At 40.6% G+C, this 27,733-nt stretch overlaps 2 protein-coding genes across 2 annotated transcripts; one reads left to right on the forward strand and one right to left on the reverse strand.

Annotated features, from left to right (window-relative positions):
* The first annotated feature begins 3 nt into the window (after positions 1-3).
* On the forward strand, positions 4-12,588 carry recql4 (RecQ helicase-like 4). The gene is given in 29 exon segments (XM_069176911.1): positions 4-393; positions 583-616; positions 802-908; positions 1,089-1,235; positions 1,392-1,549; positions 1,751-2,647; positions 2,649-2,841; positions 2,950-3,032; positions 3,121-3,220; positions 3,517-3,685; positions 4,144-4,254; positions 4,483-4,650; positions 4,745-4,837; positions 4,930-5,066; positions 5,207-5,290; positions 5,690-5,878; positions 6,259-6,441; positions 6,581-6,782; positions 6,992-7,185; positions 7,365-7,448; positions 8,142-8,279; positions 8,422-8,526; positions 8,631-8,868; positions 9,160-9,289; positions 9,468-9,634; positions 9,975-10,152; positions 10,767-10,920; positions 11,270-11,378; positions 12,270-12,588. Coding segments are annotated over 29 exon segments (4,764 nt in total). The 5' UTR covers positions 4-303; the 3' UTR covers positions 12,392-12,588.
* Positions 12,589-17,869: 5,281 nt separating this feature from the next.
* slc39a4 (solute carrier family 39 member 4) lies at positions 17,870-26,988 on the reverse strand. The gene is made up of 12 exons (XM_069176966.1): positions 26,779-26,988; positions 24,442-24,789; positions 23,109-23,310; positions 22,712-22,890; positions 22,249-22,432; positions 21,686-21,858; positions 21,246-21,431; positions 20,736-20,840; positions 20,291-20,345; positions 20,013-20,165; positions 19,731-19,918; positions 17,870-19,626 (listed from the first exon to the last, which is right to left on the reverse strand). Exons 1-12 carry the CDS (start codon positions 26,986-26,988, stop codon positions 19,498-19,500), a joined length of 2,112 nt encoding a protein of 703 aa, XP_069033067.1. The 3' UTR covers positions 17,870-19,497.
* Between the last annotated feature and the right edge of the window lie 745 nt (positions 26,989-27,733).

Here is a 27,733-nt window from a genome sequence, read left to right on the forward strand (position 1 = left end):
CACACAGCGGAAGGAGGACCTGCAAATGCACTACGGCGTTTTTCGTCTTTTCAAGATGCGGAGATGTTTATTAGAGAAAACAGATGTTGAAGCGACTAAGGGTTGCTAAAAACCTTCAAGTTTTCGTTGCTAATTTAAAAAAAAAAAAAAAAAAAAAAAAACCGAGAGCAAAAAAAGTCGCGTTTATAACGTGAACTACCTTTCGCCTGACTGACGTTATGATACAAATTTAAATGGTGTTTGTAATTTTAAAGTGAAATGGATGAGTCGGACAGGTAAATGCAGTAGTTCATCGACCCTGTGATGACTATGGATCGCTACAACAAGGTGAAACTTAATCTGAAGACCTGGGAGCAGGGGTTTGTCAAGCAGCACCAGAGGAAACCGAACAAGGTGATTTAAATGTTTTAGCACGTATTAGCTGGCAGCAAATGAGCAATGGCAGGACACTTTGTTTTGCATGTTGTGTGTTTTGATTGTGCCTCTGTTTACCCACTTGGTCTTATTGCTACAGATAGTGTTGTTGGCAGCGTGTTAACATTTTCATAAAAGTTGAAAATTACAAAGCTCTTTAACTTCCAGGAGGACATTGACCAGGCTGCAGAGGAGACCAGGAGTGAGTACTGACCATAAATTGCACTACAGACACACACACACACACACACACACATAGACGGCTGACGAATAAAAGGACAAACCTGAATGTTTGATCTCCCAGTCGGGGGAATCCGGTGGCTGTCTTATGCTGTTTGGGACATTCAGTTTCATGACAGAGGAAAACAACTCTGTGTGTCTTTGCAGATTTGTATAAAGAGTACCGCCGTTTGAAACAAGCCAAAGAGAACAGCAGCAGTGATGCAGCCAGCGGTCATGATCAAGCTACAGCCGAGCTGAGCACAGCCCAGAAGGTACTGAAGAAAGTTTGTGACTGCAGCTGTTTGCAAAATTTTTTACTGTACTGCAACAACTTGTTTTATTGTGAGTACTCTACTACTTTGTTATTCTCTGCCACTGTGTCCCTCTTTATTATTCATCCTCTATAAGTTCCACCATTTTTTCTTTCTGTCTTTGTTTCTGTGTGAATTCAGGAATCGGACAGCTGGGGTGCCCATCTGAATCGCAGTGCGTTGCCGGTGTCTTCTCCCCGACTGACATCCCAGGACAGAGACAGTCTCAAAGCTTCCTCCCTGTATTATGGCCTAAAGCTTAAAAACAACTTGGCTTCACTCAGTAAGGTAAAACACATGACTGAACTTGTTATCGTATAAGAGAGGAGAACTGTACCCTTAAATACCTCCTAATTGTGCAAAGTTGAAGCAACAAAGTAATCACAGTAGCGATCATTTATTTGGTGTTAACATTACTGTTACGGTCTTCTTTTACTATAAAAGGACAGACCTGTCTCATTGAAGAAATCGTACCTTCCTGGTCGGCTACCTCGAAACTCCTTAAAAGATGGACAAACTTTACCTACAAACAGCCCCAGTTCTACTGCTGCTGCCGCCAAGGCCACAACCACGGGCCCCGAATCCAGGCCCTTCTCACCAAGGTAGTTCAACAAGGGAAAGTAATTTAATGTCAACTGGAAATGATCAGGGTTGTTCACTTTAATGCTGTTTACCAACACTGCCAATAGTTTTACTCCTACCATGTTGAGTTTCCAAGTCAGACAGTTACATAAAAACCTTGAATAGATTAACTTCGTGATGATTTGTGTGACCCCATCCTGTTTTTGTGTATTTGATTACAGAGGAATTAAGCCACGTCTGGGGTCCCTCGCTTCAATCAAGCTGCATCCAGTGGAGCGCGAGGAGCCGGTTGAACCATTTGAACCTGTCAGACTTTCTAGCGATGGATCTGCAGATGCTGCTACTAGTTGCAGCAGCAGCAATAACGGCGGTGAAAGTAGTAAAGGCATTGTTTCAAAGTTCAGTGCCTCCATCTTAGCCCCTCCAGCCAGGTCATCTGGCCTGTTGTCATCTTTATCTCCTCAACATACTGTAGGAACTTCAGAAGGAGATGCCACAGGAGAGCTAAATGAAAGTAATGGAGCTTTAGGAGGCAAAATGGAGGCTGAAACATTAAAAACTCTTCCCCATCAGGGTATTGATTCTGCAGATATTGGAACTCCAGTTGGGCTGAAAGGAAGCTCACAGTTTCTTGGAGGTTTCAAAGGAGAAATCATCGGCAAAGGTTCCGGAGGACGGCCCTCTCCTGCCACCAGGCTGAACTTTGTTGACAGGAAGTGGCTGGAGAGGTGTCAGGTATTTGGAGAGTTGGGAGCTGAGGAGAAACCCGGAGCAGGCAACCAGGAGATGGATGTGGAGAACAGGAGAGAGAGAGAAAGGAGTCAAGAAACAGGAGAGGAAATACAAGAAGGTGGAAGAGCAGAAAAAGAAGGAACGGATGCAGAGGGAGGAGATGGAAGGTTTGAGAACATCATGGGGGATGAAATAGTCAGTGATGGTGCATCGAAATCTGCTGGACGACACTCTGGAAAAGGGAAAGGAGGAGGGGAAGGAAAAGAGAAGAGCAAGGGAGGTGAGGAGATGGAAAGAGGACAGGCAACACTTATAACACCAGGAGACAATAATAAGAGTAGTCCCAAATCCAAAGGTAAAAAGCGGGGGAGGAAGAGGCAGAGAGAGGGGGGGGGACATGGAGGGAGATACTACAGAGGAAGGAGCAGTAAGAAAGAGGCGGAGGAATGGTAAAAAGAAAGAAGAGAGCTCAGATGTAAGTCCAGCTCCTGGAGGAGTCGGGAAGAAAAAGAGAACCAAGAAAAAAGGAAAAGAAGATGGAGAGGATGGAGAGGAGAAAGAAACCAAGGAACCAAAAAAGGTGAGTAGGGGAATTAATATCCATTTCAGAGCATACGACAGTATATGCTATTTATTTGTACAAATGCATGTAGTGAAGATTATCTGAAAGAGTCCTATATCTGTCAAGGTGCCACAGGAGAACTTGTTAGGAGAAATAGACGAGGAATTTGGAGCTAAGAGACTATATCGGACGCAGGCTGTCGCAGCCAGGTGAGACTGAATATGTACTTGGACTACAAAATAACATTTTAATATCTCTACTTGTAGCCTGGGAACTATTTTTTGCTCATTTTGACAGAGCCATGAAAGGCGTGGAGGGTAACTTTGTGAAGATAAATCTGAAGAAGAAATCTCATGTCAAAGGATATGCACTAAGAGGGATGGCTATGCGCAGACAGGTAAGGTTAAAATTGCTGTAATTTACTTTGATTATGATTCCTTTCAAAATATCACAAATCATCTCTATTTTACTATCGATTTAAATCAGACTAAACATACAAAACCTGTAATTATTGTGGAGATAGGATGTATTTACTCATTTTATGTATTCGCTGATTTGATCTTAATCTCAGAAGTGTCCTACATGCATCCATTTTAACATAATTCATAAATTATGATAATAACTCATAATTCCAAACATTTTCAGACTTTAAAAAAAAAGTGTTTTTGTGTCATTAATCTCTGTGTGTTGCAGTTGTACATGCAGAAGTTCCAGCTGAAAGGAGAGCGTTTTGGTGGAGGCAGTGGACAGTTTGGCAGAGGAAGGTGGAGAGGTGGCTTCAGAGGAGGGCTGAGTCAGCAGGGGGACACCTGCTACAAGTGTGGAGGGACGGGACACTGGGCTAATGAATGCAAGGGACGAGGTAAACACAGCAACACGCGTACGGACTGATTCATTTTCTTTAGATTAAACATGTATGCTTCTCCTGCACGGAATTTCAGGTGCTTCTACCTTTTAAATATAGAGTTTCTATATTCTACAGAACAAAGTTAGGCAGCATTCATAGTAAAAAAAAACTTGAACAAGTATCACCTCGTCTTCCCAACTAGACCCCACTGATTGTTGTATACTGCATTGACAACAGTATGGGTTGATTTTTACTTAATAAACATTCATTATTAACTATATAACTAACACTATAGAACTGTTGTTAAATACACAGGTTGGCTTGAACACATCAGGGCCATTGTAGAAATCCCAGACTCCTAACGGACAATGTACTGTGATATAAATGATCAATTGTTTATATTTCTACGTGGTTACGCTCCACTTCCTGTCATGCAAGCACAAACAATATAGTGTCAAATGTGTTCTTTTTAGCTCCTCCACCTCCTGTTACTGAGGACAAGCCTGCTGAAGAGGAGCCATTCGAACTGCCCACCCTGGAGGAGGTTGCCAGGGCGACGGGAACGCTGCGATCTCAGCCTCTGGGTAAAACTGTTGAACTTCTACACTGCTTTCCACCTCAACTAACCACTTTGTTTGTGGCATTATTGTTTGCTTTACATTTATATTTTTTTTCTTTCCCTTTGAGAAGTTCTAGAGATGTGGAGATGTGCTTGTTGAAATAGTAGAATTAGTAATAAATGTATTTACCTCACACCCTTGTCAACATCCTTTTTGTGTATGTTTAAATTCTAACGTGTTTGTGCAACTCAGTGGCATCTCCCAGCATCAAAGCGGAGCAACACCAACAGGAAAAGGAAGTGGACATCAAACATAAAGATGAGGTGCTGCTGAATGTGATTCGTCCCGACTATGAACGTCCTGCTCCTCCACCACCCATGGAGCCACTTTATCAGCTCACAGACGATGGGAAAGTTCAGGGTAAAAACTGTCAACTTATTCTGAAAACCCTGAATTGTATTATGCAACAGACATTTGTTTAAAAATATATATATTTTTTGTCTCTGTTGTTCAGAAACTCCTGATGAAGTGTATGCAGCTCTACAAGACCTTGGCTATCAATCATTTAGATCAGGACAGGAGGAAGCCATCATGAGGATCCTGTCAGGTATGTATAGAACATAACCTTATGCACCTGCACACATCTGCATATCTATAATCTCTGTGGAAATGGTTGTCTGTTTCTTGCTCTCTCTTTAGGTCTCTCTACCCTCGTTGTGCTGTCAACTGGGATGGGTAAATCATTGTGCTATCAGCTCCCAGCTTACCTGTATGCACAGCGATCAAAATGCATCACTTTGGTCATTTCACCTCTAGTCTCTCTGATGGATGATCAGGTAAACACTCTGATCCTACTCACAGTAGATGGAAAAAGAGCTGTTCTCAGATCAGTGATGCAGCTGACAGATTCTTTTGTGTGTGTGTGTGTGTGTGTGTGTGTGTGTGTGTGTGTGTCTGTGTCTGTGTATGTATATAGTTGTCTGGCCTGCCAGCCAAACTGAAGGCTGCCTGTATTCACTCCAACATGACGATGAAACAGAGAGAAGCTGCAATAGAAAAGGTAACGGATGTAAAAGGAAGTGGTTCAGGTATCAGCCTTGCCATGACTGATCCGCATTAGTCAGTCCTTCCAGGAAATCATGACCTCGTGATTGCGATAATTTATGCAGACTCAACCAATTTGCATGAGCATGAGCTATCAAAGTCAATATTGGATCTAAAAATAAAAATCCAGAATACTAACCCATCTATGCAGGTCGTACTTATTCTCTGCCTGATTTGCTCATGGATTTAATGTAAAAAAACACAAAGCGATCCCATAAATAGTTCAGAGTCTCAGTCGAGTGTCTCAACAGCTCCTTTTTTATGTAAACTGCAGTGAGATCTATTTTGGTGAGACTTTAAACTTGAAGTAAATCTGTACTATGTTCAGTAAAATGCTCTCCTTCTGTGTCTCCAGGTGAAGTCAGGCCAGGTGTGTATGTTGCTCCTCTCTCCAGAGGCCCTTGTTGGTGGAGGAGGTTCAGGCTCAGGATGTCTGCCTTCTGCTCAGGAGCTCCCTCCTGTGGCCTTTGCCTGTATAGACGAAGCTCATTGTGTCTCAGAGTGGTCACACAACTTCAGACCCTGCTACCTGAGGCTCTGTAAGGTGGGTTAATGATGGTGTCTGTGTGGATTCCTGGACTGCGAGTTGACCCATTTATCATTTATTAATGAAGCTGCAGTAAAGTGTACATTATACTCACTATAAATAATGTGTGGATTTTTCTATGAGTGGACATGAGCTGTCCTCAAGATGGGATTGAAAACTCTGAAACAATATTGGAGAGTAAAAAAGAGTTTTATAATTCACAAGTCTGATCAGCTGCCAATGTGTGCTTTCTCTTTACGTGCTTAACAATCTCAGTTCCCCGCTTAGAACAAGCGGTGTTTCTCTTGATTATAATACAAAAAATTCAAAGTAAAATAAAAGTTTTCTTTTCAGCAAGCGAAAAGCTAAAAAGTATTTTATGCGGTGTTTGTTTGTAGGTACTACGGGAGCGCCTGGGAGTGCAATGCTTGCTGGGACTCACGGCTACAGCCACAATGTCCACTGCTCAGGACATCGCTCAACATCTGAACATCAGCGATCAGAACGGCATCGCTGTCAGATATGCTGCTGTGCCTACAAACCTGAATCTGTCTGTGTCCATGGATAAAGAAAAGGATCAGGTCTGATGAGTACCAACACAAGATCTACAGCACTTCCATGAATCCTTCCGTCGTGTCTGTCTAATAATATTTACAATTGTCTTTTTTTTTCTTTTTTTTTTCTCCCCTCTCTGTGTCTCTTCCATCTTTATATTTTCAGGCTTTAGTGTCCCTGTTGAAAGGAGATCGTTTTGGTTGTCTGGACTCCATCATCGTCTACTGCACCAGAAGAGAGGAGACTGTTCGTGTGGCCGCACTGCTCCGAACCTGCCTGCAGGGGGTGCTAGTGAAAGAAAACAACCAAACAAGTGGCATCAACCAAACACAACACAACCCTGTAGGACAGAGAAAGAAAGAACTGGGTGAGTGTGGGATATTTTTGCATGATTTAAAAACGACTTTACTTGAGGAGAGAGATGAACGTGGAGGGTGAAAGGGTGGAATGTTAATATCTGGTATGGAAATCATTATTATTTCCCTTTTAAAAAGCCTTTACCACAGTTCATATTTTCACCTTCTGTCTCTTTGACTCAGCTTTTTTCTTCACAATATCTTGTCTTTCCGTGTTTAGCACGTAAGAAGATTCGTAAACCGCTGAAATGGCAGGCTGAGTCGTACCACGCCGGCCTGTCGGGGTCAGAGCGTCGACGTGTACAGAACAACTTCATGTGTGGAGAGCTCAGACTCGTGGTGGCCACGGTGGCGTTCGGCATGGGCCTGGATAAATCTGACGTCCGTGGTATCATCCATTACAACATGCCTAAGGTGGGTAGTGGTCTGATTTATATTAAAAAAATGTCTCGTCATGGTGGACTTGGAAGCACAATGAAATACTTTGACTCCTATACTTTGGCTCTCTCCCTCACTTTCTGCATCCAAAATGAGTTTAGAATCTCTTTTTCTTCTTGACTGTCTTTATTTATATGGGACACGTTTTGTTACAGAGCTTTGAGAGCTATGTGCAGGAAATCGGGAGGGCAGGGAGAGATGGAGAACCGGCTCACTGTCACCTCTTCCTGGACCCTGAGGTGAGAATTAAACAGTCCTCATAGGAAGAACGTGTCCTGATTATGGCTGATTGATATGGATTTATTTTTTTAATATGATTTAAGCAAATACCTCGATATTGTGATGATATAGTAAGGATGACTGTTGGTGCTTTCACAAAATATTTACCCAATGAGATTTGAATATTCAACAGCAATGTTGATATAATGCCTAAGTGGTTAAATACAAACGATAGAGAAGGTAGAAAAGTCATATGTTAAGAAAATTACATCACTTGACTGTGCTGCCGCCTTTAAGACCAAGAAAAGACGACATTCATGCCTTATCGTGATATTACGATGTCCGAATTCTAAGATGATACTGTTATCTCTGTTTATTCTATTGCTGTAAAATAATTCACAAAATGTTAAATACAAATGGATTGAAAGAAGGTGATGTTGCCACAACTCAGCTATGTTGGCTGTATGTGTGTTTTTAACGATGTCCTCAGTTGTGTTCATCATAGTAATGCTCTGTTTTTGTCTTTGTAATGCTTAGATAGTTCATATCTACTAACATACTTAGGCTTGAGTATTTTTTCTTATTTTATCTACCTGTCATTCATATCACATGTTCCAATTGTAAATTAATTGTGTGTGTGTGTGTGTGTGTGTGTGTGTGTGTGTGTGTGTGTGTGTGTGTGTGTGCGTGCGTGTGCGTGCGTGCGCGCGCAGGGTGCGGATCTCCATGAGCTCCGTCGCCATATCTATGCAGACACAGTGGACTACTATACAGTGAAAAGACTGGTCCAGAAAGTTTTCCCAGCATGTAAATGTAAACAGATTCACCAGAAAGAACAGGAACTCTTTGAGGTAACTCCTCCTTTCTGTGTGTCTTTAGTTTGCATGCTGCTCCAAAAAGTTTTTTTTTTTTTTTTTTGTCTACAGTCCATCGTACTCAAACTAAAACTTTCAGCAAAGTAAACAAAATAAAAAAATCTGTCTGCGTGTGTAGGACGTTGACGACTCTGAGCTGTTGGAGATGATGGATGAACGTGATCGGGACAGCAGCGTGAAACCTCCTACTCAGCAAGAGAAACCAGAACCCACTGCTGCACAGGTAATTAAAAGGGAAAATGGTTCATTATTATCTTCATACAAAACAATTAAATGCAAATAACACTGAAGCAAATGAGTGTGATACGAGCTCGTTTTTACTGCAAGGAGACGTCAGATCTTGACTCAGCTGAGCTCCCCGTCCATGAAGAAAGAAATGAAGGAGAGGAAACGGAGGAGGGAGAAGAGAGGAGAGAAGAGCAGTCAATTGAAGACAAGGGGGCTGATTGGCAGAGGAACCAGGAAGCGGAGAGCAGTGTTTGGCCCAGGGAGCGAGTGTGTCACACACATGAGAGAGCGATTCCCATCCAGGAGACTGTCGAGGCTCTGGACATCACAGAGGAAGGTGAGTGGGAACATACGTCAGTCAATGAAACGAAGCAAAACTAATATATGTTCCTGGAAAGCACATAAAAATAAACATGTTTTTTAAAATCATTTCTGACTTGATGCACTGAGATGTTTTTTTAAAAAAAATTTTTTTTTACGTCACTTAAATTCTACGCCATGTCACATAAACCAAAAATACCAGCATTAAAAGGAAAGAAGTTGAAATAAAAACGGTTAGAATCAGGACAGTTGTCAAAATTAGGTGAGCAAAATGGTAAACGTTTATATCTGCGTGTTTCTTTTTCAGGTGTGGAGACGCTGCTCTGCTACCTGGAGCTGCACCCACGGCGCTTTGTGGAGCTCCTCCACCCCACCACGTCTGTGTGTAAAGTCAGCTGCTACGATGGGCCGAGACAGCTCCAGAGAATCACTAAAATGTAGGAAGTGTTTGTCTGTGTTTTGACACATCCAACACGTCTCCGTTTGTTTCCATGATGAAATGTAGTTGGACTGTCGAAGGACTTCATCACGACAAATTTTAAATTTAAAAGAAAAAAAAAAAACCGGTTCAACTTTGATCAGGTTTGTTTCCTATAACTTCTTTCTTCCCCTCAGTTGTCATCCGGTCGCCGTGGTGTTGGCCAGGAGGCGGATGGCAGGCGAGCGTGTGGAGACGTGCAGTCAGCTGGAGTTTGACGTCGTCGAGGTCGCGGACACGATGGGATGGCAGCTTCCTCTCGTGAAGCGAGGACTCCGACAGCTGCAGTGGAGCACTGACAGAGGTTTGTTGATGAGGGTGCTTGTAAACTGTGCTATTTTAAACCATTAAAACATTTTACACAAAGCTTTCTGTCTTTTTTTAATATTATATCACTAATTATCTTCAAATATTCACGCCAACTGTGTTAGTTTTCGTTCCACATACTTGCAACACTCTCTCCTTCTGACCTTATTCGTCCCTTCTGATGGATGGTGGGTCCTGGTGGCCGAGATGTTTTAGATACTGCGCTCCTCCAATTCACATTCAGTTTGGTGCCTTTGTTTAATGTTGTCCCAAAGTTTCTCTTTATTTCCCGTTGGGTCACAGCAGCTTTTGCTCATTAACATTTAGTTTTTTTTCAGCTGGCGGACGTAGCGGCATTCTGGTTGAATTCTCCTCCCCTTCCTTCTACTTCCGTTCCTACGGCGACCTGAGTGACGAGGAGATGGACAGAGTTAGTCAGTTCCTCCACAATCGAGTACAGGACCAAGAGAGAACGCAGCTGTACCAGCTGACATCCTCTTTTAAGGCCTTCAAGAGGTACAATCAGTTTTTAAAAGCTGCCACTGCTGTCCATCGGTCAAATGTATCACACAGTTCATCTCCAGCTCAGCTTACTGATGTTTGTGTTTAGTTTCTTGAAAGATAAACTGTCAGAGCTCACTGAGAGTGTTTTACAGATGTTTTTTGGTCTTGCCTTTGTTATATCACGTTTGCATTTCCTAAATTTAAATTATGATTTGGTGAACTCCACCCAAATCTTAGATTGATCGATGTTACAAGTTATTAAAACTATTTGTCAAGTTATTATTTTTTTTATCTTTTAACTTTAATTAAAGTGATATTTGGCAAATTGATTGGCAAAAATGTTTAAAATCATAGTCTATGATATGATGTTCTGTGACAGTAAAGAGTTGTAGTGTTGTTTAGTCAAACTGAGCTTTGGGGAACTGATGGCTTTTTTTGTTTGTTGTTGTTGCTATTTACTTAAAATGATTTGTAGATAAAACAATTCATGGGAAAATTTGAATAACCAAAAAAGATGAATCTATAAGAAAATAACTGTCAGTGGCAGGATTGCAATCATCAACCTGTAGTTATGCTCGTCAGCACTCCGTGTTACGTGTCTTAACTTTATGCGTGTTGTCTTCCAGTGTTGCCTTCCAGAGTGTTTCGTCCCGTGTGGATGATTTGGACCAGAGTCGCAGTTTGCAGCTGAAAAACCTTCTTTCCGAGTACTTCGACAAGAGGCGAGACAGAGACCACACCCTCAAACCAGCGGACCTCGAGGAGCTCGACAAATACAAGGTGAAAAACACATTTCGGCAGCTTTAGGGGCCGGCTGTGGCTCAGATGGTCGAGCGTGGTTGTCCACTTATTGAATGGTTGGCGGTTTAGTCCCCTGTTACACTTGTCCACATGCTGAAGTGTCCTTGGGCAACGCACTGAACCGCAAATACTCCCGATGGCAGGCGAGCTCCTTGCATGGCAGCTCTAGCACCATCGTGTGAGTGTGTGTGCCTGAATGAGAGGCGAAATATGTAAAGTGCTTTGTAAGCCTTCTGAGGGCACTACATAATTGCAGACCATTCGCCGTTTTAGTTGAATTTATGCCTGTGAATATTGTGGCTTATGTTGTGTTTGTGTTTATTTGTAGCTGTTGGACTGGGAGAGTCAGATCAGAGCCGACATCAGAAGTTTCCTTGCCAACCGAAGTGATGAGAAGTTTTCTGGAAGAGCTGTTGCCAGAATCTTGCACGGCATCGGTAAGGACACACACACACACACACACACACACACACACACACACACACACACACACACACACACACACACACACACACACACACACACACACACACACACACACACCTAAGCATGCTCCCAGATAATGTACAAAGACAGGTATCCATCCACAGCTAAAGTACAATTTAATTTAATTAATTAACCAAATGTTTTTTGCTCTTAAGCAGCATTTTTTCTCACCAAATTAGTGGACTACATTAAACATGAAGGTGTTTGCAGGTGTCATGTTACAGGTTTAACTTCAGATACCGGACTATCTACCCACGCCCGTAAAAAGGGCTGAAGCTTTAGACCTCTAGAGGTCGCAAGAGAACAACTTAGAAGTGAGATTGTCAGTGTTTAGTTTTCCTGAGTTGGAGATTTCAACCAGTTCTGAAGGTTTGTAGCCTCTCGATTTACAAACATATTTTCCTTTACGCAGTTGATTTATCTTTCACTGATTATTGTATTAGTTGTCGTAACATAATTGCCCAGATATTAACTCAAGTTAGAAACAGGTTGTCATTATGGCATCGCTGAGCTGGTGTCAGTAGGTCAGCAGAGTTTGATTTTGTCCGTAACCCATTAGGATTTACTCTGCATTCAGAAAAATAGACTTTGACTTCCTGCTCATTTTTCAGACTCTCATTAAGCAAAATTAACTTTGACAAACTTGTTTCATAGCAGTACTTAACAGAGGATGAGTTGCACGTGTACTCCTTTTAGTTTTTATTTATACACTGTGTTCACGTGGGCTGCGTTAGGTATTCAGAGTTGAGCAACAAGCTCGGCCGAAACTGTATTTATCTGCTGTGGATCCTCGGATACAGACTTGTATTTACACTGTAGCTGAAAACCAATCTGCGTTTCAGGTAGTCCTTGTTATCCTGCTCAAATCTATGGCAAAGACAGACGTTACTGGAGGAAGTACATCCAGTTTGACTTCAACCATCTCATCCGAATGGCCACTCAGGAGATCATCCGCTTCAAGTGACCGACCCGACGTGCTCAGGGGTTATTCGCTGTTAGGGTACCATGATGTGCACTCACTGACTCAGTCACTCCTCCACCAGTGGACTTTTACATAAATCAGTTTTGGATGAATTTCACCGGAAACACCAACTATTTCATATTTATGTTCCATCATGTTGATGTTTTGTTCAATATCATATTTTTGTACATTTGTTTAATAGTTTTATTTTAGAGGCACTAATTAAAAAAAAAAAAAAAAAAAAAAAAAAAATTCTAGCTTGTTCTTTTACATTCCATTCCATTACATTTCATTTAGCAGACGCTTTTATCCAAAGCGACTTACAATAAGTGCATTTCAACCATGAGGGTACAAAACCCAGAACAACAAGAATCAAGAAAATACAATTTCTTCAAGAAAGCCAAACTACAAAGTGCTAAAAGTAAGTGCTACCAAAGTGCTACCTATTCTAGTGATATTTATTTAAAAAAAACAACTTTGGATTAAACCTCTTAGAAAACCAGTGGGAACTTAAAAAAAAGAAAAAAGAAAAGCTATTCAAAGAAACCATGATGAAAGAGTTATTGTCGCAAACAATCTCACCAAAAACCAAACACTCAAACGTCACAAAAAAAATCCCAGATCCAGAAATGAACCGATAACAAGGAAGTAATAATAGATTCCTCCTCTCCACCATCATACCATGACTGTTGACTCGATAAAGCAAATATTGACTTGTGTTGACAGGAATATATCAATCACCCCCTTTTTTTTTTTCTTTTTTTTCTTTTTTTTTATGTACTCAGCTTCATCAGACACACATGACCCCTGTGAATTGTAAACATATCAATAGCAGCGTTTTACTGTAATTGATTTTTGTTGCAGTAAAAGACAGAAGCGAAATACTTCATAAATGAATCACTTCATCACTATTCTGCAACTGCCTGGCCTTTTTCCTTTTTTGGAACTAAATTCAAATGAAACGCAGGTCAGATGACATAAGAGGATGAGACCCGGCAGTGCTGCTGCACAGCCAGAGAGGCAGCCTGATCTTCACTGTGTAATAATGGTGGACTCTGGCTTTTACATATCTGCTTTGTCTCTGACAACAAGTCATAAAATGTTAAGAAATGTTTACAATGAGCATATATGCTTGGGAGCAGTTCACCGTCTATTAAACTGTTCATCTGTTAATCTCGGTGGATGGGTAATTTAAAATGGGATGTTGCCACAATGTAGAGAACATTGTTCCATGTTATGAATGGTACAGACATGTTAAGTGATCAATACAAGGTTCTGAAATTTGCAAAGTGTTCCGAACCTAAAACGGCTTCACCCAGAAGACGCATCTTCCTGGATTTAGCTGCCATGTGAGAACAGATACACCTGTGTGGGTGAAACAGGTAAAAACTGGGTCATTTTCTGGGAAAGGTTAGACAAAGCTGATCAATGAAGAGTCAACAGCCACTCCTGCAGAATGTTTAATCATGAACTAGACTTTGGCTTTGGCAGATGGAAAGTAGATGTAGACAGACAAGGAAATGTGAAAACAGGTTTTGTAAAGTGGAGCTGACCCCAAATCTTTTTTTTTTAATTTTTTTTATTCGCATTAAGAGAGCATAAAGTTGTATCATCTGCTTTGTAAATGTATGTAATGGATCTCCGTTATTTGTTACGTTGGCAACTATTCTTCTTGGAGTCGATCACGAAATCTTTACAACCCGCAACATTCAGTAAATAACATCTGACTGTAGAATAACAATACTATGATATATCACCATTAAACTCAACCTGATCAATTATATTAAACTGGAACATAATATGCAAACAAAACATTTGACATAAGTAAAACTTAAAAATCTCATCTTCGCAATTAATTTTCAATTAATTTGCACATCTATGCTGCAAAGAAAGTTAAATCATATTTATGTCTCTTTGCATAATGCGTTTTTTATTTCATTGCATTTGTTTCTGGTTGCGTGATGTGACACCGCCACACCTGCTTATGGGTATTTCCAGATAATAATATGTCTGAGCCCTAATAGTATCGTTTTTCAAACTATATTTCTCTTTCCTGCTGTTGGTAAGAGGTCACGTGCTGACTGTTCAGCCAAGTCTCTGACGGCAAGAAAGACAATTGATACCTAAGTTGAAGACTTGTCGTCACTCAGTGCACAATTACCGAAATGTAAATGTGGGATATGGTATGGTAGTGATGGTCACATGCTGCTGTGTTGTTCCTCTCCCTACACACTGTTACTTATCTGACCACTTAACCGCTTACAATAACACTCTCAGACTTTCTCAGACATCCACTACTCATCATCTCCACTTAATAACAGTCATTCAGTTTAACACTCACCAGCATAATTTCACCCTCCAAATGTCAGCTGTACAACTGCACCGTGATGTGTGTGTAGATGCAAAAAAGTGCCCTTACTGTAATGCATACATCGATGAGCCAAAATACTTAAATCGCCTGGCTAAACTTGTTGAGGTTCCCTCATCACACCAAAACAGCTCTGATCGATCGACGCCTGGACTGCACTGACCTCTGAAGGTGTGCTGTGGTGTCAGGCACCAAGACAACAGCAGCCAATCCTTTAAGTTGTGATGTGGGGCCGCCATGGATCTGACTTCTTTTTCCAACACATCCCACAGATACTTGATCAGATTGAGATCTGAGGAATTTGGAGGGCAAGTCAACACCTTCAACTCTTTGTCATGTTCCTCAAACCATTCCTGAACAATATTTGCAGTGTGGCAGGGCACATTATCCTGCGGAAAGAGGCCACTATCATCGGGGAATATGGTTGACATTAGGGGGTGAACGTGGTCTGCAACAATGTTGAGGTACCACCTACCTGAACATTGTTGCAGACCTCGTGTCAAAGTGAATGAATGCAGGACCCAGGGTTTCCCAGCAGATTGCTGCCCAGAGCATCACACAGCCCCTGCCGGCTTGCCTTCTTCCCATAGTGCATTCTGCTGCCATCTCTTCTCCAGGTGAACGACTCACCCTACCGCCCTACCGAAAATTCATCAGACTTGGCCACCTTCTTCCATTGCTCCGTGGTCCAGTTCTGGCACTCATTTAGTCCACTCTTTCAGTGGTGGACAAGGATCAACATGGGCGCTAGAACTAGTCCGAAGACACACAGCCCCATTCGCCGTGAACTGTGATGAACTTTGTGTTCTGACACTTTTCTATCATCGCCAGCATTAAGGTTTTCAGTAGTTTGTGCTACAGTAGCCCTTCTGTAGGACTGAAATACACGAGGTAGATTTAGCTTCCCACGATCATCAGCAAGCCTTGAGCGACCATCACCTTGACACTAGTTCATGTATGTTCTCCTTGGACACTTTTGGTAGGTACTAATGACTGCATACCGGGATCACACCACAACAGATGCTGGTTTGGAGATGGTCTGGCCCAGTTGTCGAGTCATCAGAATGTGGCGCCTGTCAAAAGTTGCCCAGACCCTTACGGTTGTCTGTTTCTCCTGCTTCCAACACATATACTTCAAGAATTAACTGTTGACTTTCTGCCTAATTATTTATATCCCACCCATTGAAAGGTGCCTTTATTACGAGATAATCAATATTATTCACTTTACTTGTCAGTGGTTAAAATATTGTGGCTGATCGGTGTCTCAATAATGATAGTTTCCAGTATTCATCAATGGTATAGGTCTGCTTTTATTGGCCCCTTCCCGCGGCTGTTTCCTTTATTTCAGTAAGTTACAGTATTCCTCTCTCTGTCTGCTTCTTTTGCTCCAGTTAATCTCTTCATTTTCGATTAACTCTACTGTAGTGAAAGTCTTATGAAGTGTAATGTATTAGAAGCTCAAAGGTTCAGCCTTGGTGGTAATTAGATTCAAGTGTTTTATTGGCACAGTAAGTTACAAGACTCTTGGGGCTCATAAAACCTCGAGCAAGTCCACTTACCATCAGATAACGCTCAGAAATACCAGGACCTGGATGACCGGGAATCTTAACATTTTGTAAAAGTTCAAAAATAATATATGGCAGCATGGAGAGCTGACTTTAGGGAAAATCTAGTTTTCCTCTGCCAGCAGCTACCTGCTCTCATCACTGTAATTTGTTTTTACATGGTACTATATGCTTGAAGGATCAGTACACAACCGAATTGTTGTCATTAAATGGGTCATCTGCTGATGAGAACGTTAGACACTGGTCATCCTTTTCAATGACTCCACATCTTACCTACAACCCACTACACACACACACACACACACACACACACACACACACACACACACACACACACACACACACACACACACACACACACACACACACACTTGTTTTATTAGCCCTGCGGGGAAACGTTAGCATAATGCATTCTCAAGCCCCTTACCCTGACCTTAACCATCACAATTCAATACCTAACATTAACCCTTACGCTAACCTAAACCTAACTCTATCCCTTAAATCAAGTCTCAACCCCCAAAAGGCAGACTCTGCCCATGGGGACCTCAAGTTTTGTCCCTACAGTGACACATGGCGCCACAGGTTAGTGGGCATTCAGGTTGCAGTCCCCACTGGGATATAAAACGAGCACACACACTGCTACTTACTTTAGCTTTTGCTCTATAGTTTGTTCACTTTGCACAAGACACTTAATGCCTGGGAATTTTTTCATTGTGGTTACAAGAACATGAGAACACACTGCCCATTTTGGCATGATTCAATAAGAACAGTGTAAAAGTCAATGTAATACATGTGTAGCTCATACTTACACTCAGGAAGTTAGTCTTTAATGTTTTTTTTTTTTATTGCACTTGTCTGCTATTGTCGGCCTTATCTATATATCAATCACCTAATAACAATTAACTCTCTAATCTTGAATCTTTGAACTCATCCATACAACACATACAGTATGTATGCTTATGTGCAACCATATGTGGTAATAAACATCTGCCTGCCTCTGTGCACGATGAGTTGTCATTGGACTCTGTCCCTATTGAAACCGTTCGTATAACCTGGAAATTGAGATTAGATGAGAAAGTCCAGTTTCCATTGCACCTTGAGCGTCATTCGCACTTAGATTAGAAATTTAAGAAATGTGACCAGCCTTCAATAATACAAGATTCAAAAAAGAAAAGGATAAACCCACCACTGAAGACGGTCATAAAATACGATCACTGTTGAACTGGCCAACAGGTCTTTGTTAATGTAATGCTGAAAACTCTAATAATATATGTAAATATATTTATAATTTATATAAGCAGGAACTTTACACCAATTAACCTTCAATAACTGTCTTTGATCTCGTTTCGTGGCTGTCTAAAGAATGATAAAACATAACTCTCTTTATTTATACATTAGTCTCTGTTTTAAGTTAAAATTTTTTATGAAGGAGCTTTAAAATCTAAATTTATAATTATCCAAAACACAACAAAGGCGTCCAAAAGGCCTAAACCACTGCAGGAAGACAACAAAGATAGTTTAGACCAAGACCATATATTCAGTTTTAAAATGTTTTTTAATTTTTTGAACAAGCCAAAAATACAAAAGATATACCACAGTGTTTGGACTAATATATATTTACCTGTATGTTACATTTACTTTCAACATAACAAGTGGGAGTTTTAGTCAGTAAAATTAGATATAGCTTCTTCTTTAGGAAATGTGACATTCCTGTTCATATTTGACTCAACAAAAGATACATTTAACAAAAAGCACAAGAAGAACATCTTTGTACAAAGTTAGATAATACAACAAAAAACAACATGCGCATATTATATTCTGTTAGTTATTACTTTTGTCACCAGACACTTATCATTGCACATCACCACTTCTGAGTTAACAGTCCAGCATCCCTTCTCATCTATTACTGTTACTATGACGTAACTTTAATGTTTCTGTCAAATGTTGTGCATGGTGTTTCATCTCCATCAAAATACATCATAAAAGACAAACGTCAGCATTAATGAAAAAATAAATGTCTTTTTTCACCTCATCATTGAAATAACATTCATTACTTACTTTTTTCAGATAAAGCGATATTTTCGACCACTTGCACTAGATATTCTCAGCTACATCAGATGTAGTCCATCACAACAACCTTATTAGATCCTCAATATAATAAAAACACGGTTAGAAAGGTGTTAATTGAAATCTCCAGGCTGTTAGTGGTGGCTTTACTGTAGTGGATTGCATTACATGGTAGGATGTTCCTATTATTTCTTTTTATTCATCACAGGGAGGCCACTGCATAGTTAAACTCTGTGTTTGCTTTATTTGACACACGGTCAAATAAACAAATCGGTTGGGGTTTTAGAGTTTAAGGCACTGCCATGGTGCATCACATTTTAATCCCTTTTCAAGAATAAGCTTCCCATCTTCCATTAGTGGGAGGTCAGTCTACACAAACTTTTCAAAGAGTGACAACCCACTGTAACGTCACCCATTGATTTGTAAACTGCCGTTTTGTAGCCTGGCATTTTGGCCGTCGCCATATTGGTTTTTTTTGGAGCCAGAAGTGATCATATTGATTACATGAGATGAGAAGGTGGAGCTGGGGAGGAACACAGGGTGGATCTGACTGAGAATAAGAGGAGCCTTCACCCACCCATCTATAGCGGAAACCTGACTTCACCCCAGGCAGTCAATCAAACCAGGGATGCCCCCAAATATGACTTTTTTTTTAGGCATAATATCTATTTAATAATGACATTATTTTCAGAAAAACCACCAGAACACTGATCAGAAGGAGTGAATGTAGCTAACCGCACTACAATTAATTTTGGCAAAAATATATTGACTTTTGTATTTCATGAGAGAAGTTGATGCTTTTTGAATAAGAGTCCATTGGAGTTAGAAGGTTTTTTGTAGCGAGCCCCTAGTGGTCCACAGTGTTATTGCACTTTAAGGCACTTCCTCATTGGTTTCATTTTTCACACCTGGAGACTACGTCCATTTTTATATACAGTCTTTGCTTTTCATTCCGTCCCAGTGGTCTCATTGTGGTCATTTATGAATAACGTCCATAAACTCCAGGTCATATTACTGTAAATGTCATCCAGAGATTTTACATCTGCACTGGTTAATCTCAGAAGTAAGATGAACCCACTGAGCTGGCAGATGTCTTGATAGTCCATGTATTAAAAGTTGATTCTATTTTCATAAAGTGACAACAATAACAAAATACCCCACCCCGTCAGAAGGCCGACATTCTGCAGCAGAAACATCAGCCAGGGTCTCTTGTTGCTGATATGGACCATAGTGGGGAGCTAGAAGGACAACGAGGAAATATGCAGTTAAACATGCATGTCTTGTCAGTTTATATTATTCAGAAAGATCGGTCCGATCTAGATCTGTGAACAGTTACACCTACCATATCAGCCAGTCCCACATACAGAAAGAGTCCTGCACTGATGGCAGCAATCCACTGTTTGGCTGCGAGGTCGGTGGCTACAGACAGACCGATATACAGCCCGATGAACGAGGTCATGGCACTGCCAACGTTCAAAAGCAGCGCCCTGCGGAGAGACACACCACTGTGGAGCAGAATGGCAAAATCACCTGCAGAGGAATAAGAGCAACAGGATTATGTTACTGAATAATGAAAACTGATCACATCAGACCTCGTCGCTGGGTGTGTTGGTGTGATATTTACCGAGTTCATGTGGTAGCTCATGGCAGAGTACAGCCAGTGATGTGGCCATACCAGACTTCCACGACAGGGAGAAAGCTGCACCTATTGCTAATCCGTCTGCAAAGTTGTGGATCCCGTCACCAATAGTTATCATATAAGGCAGCAGACGCTGTTCTGTTGACGCAGACAGAGGCAGACCCTGAGTTATAGTTTGTGTTGGAGTAGCCTCAATAATTATTACAATTATCGTGATAAGATGACATCATGCTTGTTATTGTGTTGGAAGTAACTTCACTCGCCTCTGTTGCGCTCTTTTGGCTCTGAGAGTGATTTCTCATTGTCTTCATGGCCAACCTGGAATGAATATATTACATGAAATGAAAATACCTTCAAAACACTCAGTATCAAGTCCAGATGTTGACATTAAGTGAGTTTGTCTTTGGACATATTTACAGCCCATAAACTATTTGCTGAAAGCAGCACACTAATGTGGTAACATCTCAGCAGGAAACAGTGGCTGCACCAGTTGACACCTTGTTTGCAGAAATTCAATGGATCCTATGAGGCTGTATTGTGACTCTATAACCGCTTTATTATTTATACTATACTGGGATGTTGAATTAATGTTCTGTACAGGTGAATTAGAGCCACTTTACACCAACGGAAGCATTGGTGCATTCGGTGTAGTTTATGCGTTAATAGTATTCCCCCTCAAACTTTCAAGAGTTAATGTATTTCTCTTACCAGGTCTGATTTGGATACCGACTGTGACTTGTCTCTTTGTTTCCTTTCCTGCTGATACATCTCTAAAACCCTCCCATGGTCACAGTGGTGAGGTTCAGAATCTTCCTAAAAGCAGAAAAGAGGCAGCAAAACAGTTCATAAACGTAGCCTGAGGATGAGACAAAACAAAAGAACTGGAGCTAAAGAAGGATTTGAGGAAGTAGAGAACAGGAAAGTGTGTTGAGCTGGGGTAACATTGTGAAATCTACCGAGATTTAGTGCAGATCATTTCTAAATCAAAATTAATTGTAGGAATTTATCTTTGGAAAATGTACATTACATTTATGTTTTACATAATTTATAAGTTACTTTACTTGGCAAGATATAGTTGTAGAACTTTAGGGAATTATCCCATAATTTAAAAGGGAATGTCGGAAAACAACTTTTCAACTTAATTAATTGTATCGAGCCTAAATCAGCATTGTGCTGTGTGTGATGTTATAGCTGTGCTGGTTTGGCAGTTTTTCTTACCCCATGGTGATGTTGATGATGGTGATGATTATCTTTATATGTGACCAGACCGAAGATAGTTTCCATCAGGTAAAAGTAGTAGATTCCGGCCAGCACTACCAACATCTTGTATATGTAGTCTGGAGTTTCTTCCTGGTGATCGGCACTTGAATGTCCGTCGTCTGAGTGAACATGTAAACCCAGAAACTAGACAAAAACAGCAAGAAGACAAAATGAACATATAATGTACAAGAATCATCCCGACTGTTACTGTCATTATAAATCCAATAAGTGCCCTGGTGACGACCATGAAACGACTGGATACCGGACTTATGATTTATAAAGTCAGAATATGGGGCTTGTAATATGAGTATTTGTGTAAGCATCTGGTAACCATGTCAGCCATTACAATTTTACAAAGTTCCATCTGTTGCAGGTTTTAAAGTGATGACATCACTCACCATGGGCAGCAGGTGCAGTAAGGCATCTCCAGTCAGTGAACCTACAGCCAGGCTGATGCAAAACTGGATGCACATCTGGAAAACATTGGTACACGAGGTACACAGCAGCACCACAATGCCGAACATGGACGTCAGTGTTATCACCACATTGGCGATGGTTGCATAGATGTATCCTACATGACGAAGAGAGACAGAAAAAGGGATGGGGTTCAGTATAAAATGCAAAAAAACACCTGCACATCCAGGTGTCGTGAAAACTGTACAGTATGTGCAATTTTTTTTTTTTTTTTTAACACACCCTCCCTTCAAGTTGTAATTGCAAAATCACTGCAAAGAAGTGCTTGGTTGAAGCCTGATTAAGAGAACAGAGAGTTCCACCTCATGAAGAGCAAATCTGTGAATCTAACTTATTTCCCAAGTTCCCTCTTGTGATTACAACTTACAACAGCAACATGTATTTTCTACTCGATTTCCCATTGCAGGTGGAAGCACTTTCCTTGTCAGTCTTTTAAGGCATGCCTGGTTCTTTGGATATTTATTACTCCACTCAATAACACACTTACTCTCCATCTTAGAGAGCCCATCTGGTTTCATTGCTCCTGGGGTGTCCACGCAGGCTCCACTCAGGATCTGCTGGACAAGTGCGGGGCTGAGCTGAGCCATGTCAGACCGACCCATACCAGAGAGGGCAGAGCTGTTGTTTGGCAGACCGTGGATCAGGACCAGCTCTTCGGCTGAGAAACAGCGCTGGGACAGGAGAAAACAAAACACTGGCTGTAACTTGGTGATGATCTGTGAGGTACTGTAGTAAACTCTGCCTTTTCCTGATAATCACAGCCACTGTGGACTCTACCCAGCATTTGTCACTTTCTTTGTGCTATGAGGAAGATCTGTACCACATACAAGTAATACATTATATCAATGGACGCATATTTTATCACCTAATTTTAAAAGTGATTTAAATTCAAAGCTTGTCAGTATTTAAAAAAAGGAAGTGCGCCGTCAAATCGATCATTTGGTATGTACCTGTTCCAAGGTGCTGTTGCTCTCGTGCCTCTCTTGATGTTCATGGCTGCTCCTCTTCCTCCGTCTATGACTGCTGTGATCATGATCGGCGTGCTCATCATGATCGGCGTGCTCATCATGTCCGTGGCCTTCATCCAGGTGTGGTCCGAGGTTCAGGCTCCTCATAAGAGCCTCTAAATCTACGGGACACAAATACAAAACAGCTCTAGGATTCAAATCGTCTTGCAGTAGCAAGATTTGAAAGAAGGTATCCAAGGGATGTGCGGATGAACACAACATGAAACCCTAAATATTTTAGCTTACAGGATCTGGGTTTTGAGTGGAGAGTGTCTCTGTGGCTTTATCCACATATAAATCTATATCCATCTATTTTTGTGTGTTTGTGTAGGACATTTACCCTCAATGGTGAAGTTCTCTGACCCGAGACGGCTCATGATGAAGTCCAGGAAGAAGCTCTCATCCGGCAGCGAGTGACCAACGAGGCAATGACCTTGCAGGGTGTGATACAGGACAAGCCCCAATACAGCACCCACTTCCTGTTTCTGATCTCCCGTTGACCTGTTGACCTCTGCCATGATGTCACTGGCTGTTACACAGTTCTGGTTACCATGGAGATAAGGAAGACAAGAAAAGAGAACGCTTCTTTTACTAAGGAGCATTTTCGGTTTGAGGGAAACGTGACAGAGCAGGATTACAAGGTTAGTGAGTACATGTACCCTACAGTATATCCTGACAATAATTATCTTGACTTAAATCTCTGAAATGGAATAATAGGTTTGGGATTTTGACTCATTTGTGACTCATTAACAGTCTGGAGAGATCCCTAATAGCCTTCTTTATTAGTTATCTGGTTAACTTAACTCTTGAATCATGTGCATTGTCGTTATTGATTCCTCATTGTTTTGTCATCATATTAACTTTGCTTAAGTTAGTTTTTTTTAGGAACAGTATTGTCCACCTCGTGAAAAACTGTCTACCCCACACTGTTTTGTGTAGGTGGTTAGGTTTAGGGACTAAAACTACTTGGATAGGTTTAGGAAAAGATCATGGTTTGGCTTAAACTAACTACGTTTGTTATGTAAGCTACGTTCTGCTCTTTATACTCCGTCATCTGACCTCCCCCATTGCATGCATCATAATTACAACGCCCACTTGAGGCTGCAATAAACACAAATAGGTCATTTTAAAAATCTTCAACGATCAACAATGTCGATTACAGTATAATGGCGGGCTCTGCTGCAGGTATCGCCCAAGTATGACAACATATGTTGCAATCAACAGTGATCACATAAAGTACAATTCACAAGTAAATTAGAACAAAGGATGGGCAAGATTTAGAAAAGATGTTATTACATGAAAAATTATGTTAGAAACAATGACAGATCACAAACTGGTTACTAAAATATTTAATTATCACGCATAAAGCACAGTTCCAAAATACAGTTCCCTGTCTTTTTACTTGTGACCCTTTGAAGCCAAACACTACGCCTCCTGGCATTCACTCATCACTGATAGCAAGTTTCCTGGTGTGTTTCAATGAGAAAAAAAAAAAAATCAGCAAGTTTTTGTGTATTGGTAATGTTTTGTTTTGTTCTTTGATGTTTTGTTAATTATCTTGTTACCGCTCCAATTTGTCCTGAATATGGCAGAAACCAAGCAACAGATTTGACCACGGAAAAGCATGGTTTGATGTACCAACAAATCAAGGTTCAGTATTGTCTTATTCTTACCTCACTGTCTGACGGCTTATAGTGGTGGTGAAGTTCTTCAAGCACAACTTCTAATCCATGGAGGTGTATGTGCTCATCATCTTGGTCCCGGTGCGTCTCGTTCTTGTGTTCATCGTGGTCATGATGTGTGATTTTGTGCAAGAAGTGTTCGGTCTCCTCTCCCCACCTCTCCTGCCTTATCGCGGTGCAGACCAGGCCAGGAGAAGTAAGGTATAGGATGCTGCCGGCAGCAAGAGCCATGAACTGAGACAAGCTGACAGTTACATTTTCGCTGCCTTTTCCAGTCTCTTCCTCCCCGTGGACAGAGGGATTGTTGATGAGCTGGTGAATGCCATCTGAAAGATCACACTATGCAGCCATACAATAAAGCATTACAAGGGAGAGAAAAACATACGGGCAATGTCATTTACAGGGAACATCAGCAGTTTATAAAACGACACACAGAAACAACAGTGGCTCCAGCACACAGGTCCTGAATGTTATAAATCAAAGTTCATTCATTTCTGTGTTTCGTGTTGTTCAAATCAATGATGCACAGTTGGCATTCAAAATTACATTCACAGAATGAACGGCAGCCTGTAATCTAATGATCTTGTGAAAATCAGCTCTTATATTACCTTTTATTAGGGAAAATGTTTTCAGATAACAAGTAGCGCTGAAAGAAGGTGACATTATAAATGGAGCCAAGCACCATAAAGTACTGATCTCCATCTATCCTGACTCACAAACTCTGACAGGGAGGAAAAAGGAGAATAAAAGGGTCATAAAAATCTACAAGGACAGAGTTTTATTAAGTTTTGCTCCATCCAAATAACAACATATACATATTTTTTTCTATTATATTTGGCCATATTACTAGTTTTAGTTTCATTTTCCAGACTTTCAGACACCTGTCTCTGATATACCTGCCTCCCCCTCAGATATAACACAGATAAATAAGAATTTGGTTTGTGAATTAAAAAAAAAAAAAAATCGGGTTACTCTGTTACTCAGCACTTATAATTAAAGAAATAGTCCCATGGTTAAATGGAATTTAATAATGTTTTGTGCACTACAAATTAAATTTCAGTCACCTCTGTTGTGTTGAATTGATGGTTTAGGAAGACTCGTATTTCAAAATATGAGAACATAAAACTAAAATAATGTCTAGATAACAGTAGGCGAGGTAAGAAAGTAAAAAAACTTTTCCTTTGTAATTTTGGCGAACTGACCCTTAATCCTGTCAAAACAAGAAGCAAAATGCTGACACACCATAATTCTAATTTACAAGGTCAAACTATAAGGACTCCATGACATCTATCATGACATTAATGTCGCTCAAATAAGGTTTATTATGTTATTTAACTCCTTTCATGCCGTTGTCACCACTAAGCCTTTGATATCAACACTTTATTTGGCAATGTTAGGTGTAACCCAATCAATAAAATGTGCAATAAAACAATTTCATCTTGTGACTTTTGTCCATCATTCACTGGCAGCCACTACAGCTGTTTGACGGTAGATATTAATCAATTATGCCCTGTGCATTCATGCACTTTACAGCGGACATGTAGGAACTAATAAGGACTTTGCTGTCCTGCACTGATAAAGTGGTTTTGTCTAAGTTGACTGTAAATACTTTAACAGAGTTTATAAAATAAGCATGGATTAGTGCTGCCTCAGTGACTAAACACGATTGTTTCAGTCATTAAAAAAAAGGCTGGTTCTGGTGTTCAATTTAGACTTGATGATCTTGCTTTGCATTTCCTATGACTGCTTACATTAGAAAAAAGCCTATTCGATGTTTTTATAAGGTTTCAGAAGGTGTTTTGTCCAAGATTTGCTCTGATAAAGTGATCAAAATCTTTACTTCATTATTAAATTGTTGCATTGGAACAGTGTATGCATGGCCAGGCCGCATGCATAGACGTATTACAATCAGAACATGTAAATATTATTAATTGATTAAATAGTACTCGACAGAAAACATCTTTAGTTGTATGTGCAATATCAGGAAAGGGTCTGAACTTACTGTGAAGCCAACATTAAAAAAAAAAAACACGAACAGTTGTTTTATTTGGTTCCTTAATGTGCATCATTACATGTTCATCATCAGGGTGAGTTGTTATTTTCTTGATTTTTCTTGGTATATTCAACAGGATATTTCAAATGACTTTGAATAAATAAGCCTGTTACATTTAAAAGCAGCAAAAGGATTCCCACAGATGAATCCAGTTTATCAGCGGAGTCATTAACAGATTGGTTAATAGCTTTTGGACCTCGCCCTTTTTCTACCGCACCTGCAGTTTAGGCACCCGGCTCTCTAACCTGGCCGCGCAGTTACCCAATAAAACTTACCTTTTCACACGACACTTCGCCACACTGCACACGTTTCTTCAGTGTATTAAAGAGGGAGCGAAGGGACTCCCCCGTCAGATGAGTCTGTCCCGGAGACACGACACCGACCACAGCCCCGTAAGCTTCCTCCACAGCGGGAGAACCCGATACAGAACCGAACAAACCCAAAACGGAATACAGACAAATAAGAAGCATCGCGGAGGAAAACATCTTAAAAAGTTTCTTTAAGAAAAAAAAATCGGCGTAAACTGAGAGGTGATCATTTAAAATGGAAAAGAAATAGGCAGATAGAGCCCAAGTCAGTCCCAAGGTATTTCTACAAACACATTGAGCTTTATAGGGCTCAACTCACGACTATTATCAGTTTGCAGTCACGCTAGAACTGGATCTGGATGGTGATTGGCTGAGACGAGGCTCGTGCGTCCTATACCTGTTTCATATAAAGCATAGTTACCTGCTCAGCGCGGAGAAGTTCAGCACACCTTCGCTCCACAGGCTTCCCCCCCCCCCCCCAGAAAATAAACAGAGATCATTAGTCTTTCCACCTTTTAATAAATCCAACAATGTTACTAAAATCAAAATCTTGCACACAAGGCTGCTGATATATCAATGAGCATTGTAACAGGCATCTGCAGTACATAAATCTAATAATTAGACGTTTGTTGGCTAAGAAACCAAGGGTTTACCAAAAGCTTGTCTCATTACAAATGCATCACCGAATGACCAGATTTGCCCACATACCAAAGGTATATATATATATATATATAAAATATATATATATATTTTTTATTATTATTCCTCAGGGGATTAAGCTATATATGTAAAACAGAGTTATTTCAGATTAGTAATTATCCTGTTCTAACGTGACCATATCCTCTCCATAAAGAAAAGTGTTGTCTAAGTGTTGGTTGCCACTTGGTTTTCATGTAGGCTATAAGAACTTGCTTTGTGTTGT

Source organism: Embiotoca jacksoni, unplaced genomic scaffold (assembly GCF_022577435.1).
Source record: "Embiotoca jacksoni isolate LCO1_2020_lvr unplaced genomic scaffold, fEmbJac1.0.p SCAF_7, whole genome shotgun sequence".
In the NCBI taxonomy this organism is placed as follows: Eukaryota; Metazoa; Chordata; class Actinopteri; family Embiotocidae; genus Embiotoca; species Embiotoca jacksoni.

Excerpts from the sequence above, each read along its gene's own strand:
- slc39a4 (XM_069176966.1), bottom strand. The coding sequence starts at position 26,988 with ATGTTTTCCTCCGCGATGCTTCTTATTTGTCTGTATTCCGTTTTGGGT. Across the intron at positions 22,433-22,711 it reads GCAACAGCACCTTGGAACAG|CGCTGTTTCTCAGCCGAAGA; the intron begins GTACATACCAAA and ends CTCCTGTCCCAG. Across the intron at positions 21,432-21,685 it reads TACTGCACCTGCTGCCCATG|TTTCTGGGTTTACATGTTCA; the intron begins GTGAGTGATGTC and ends GTTTTTGTCTAG.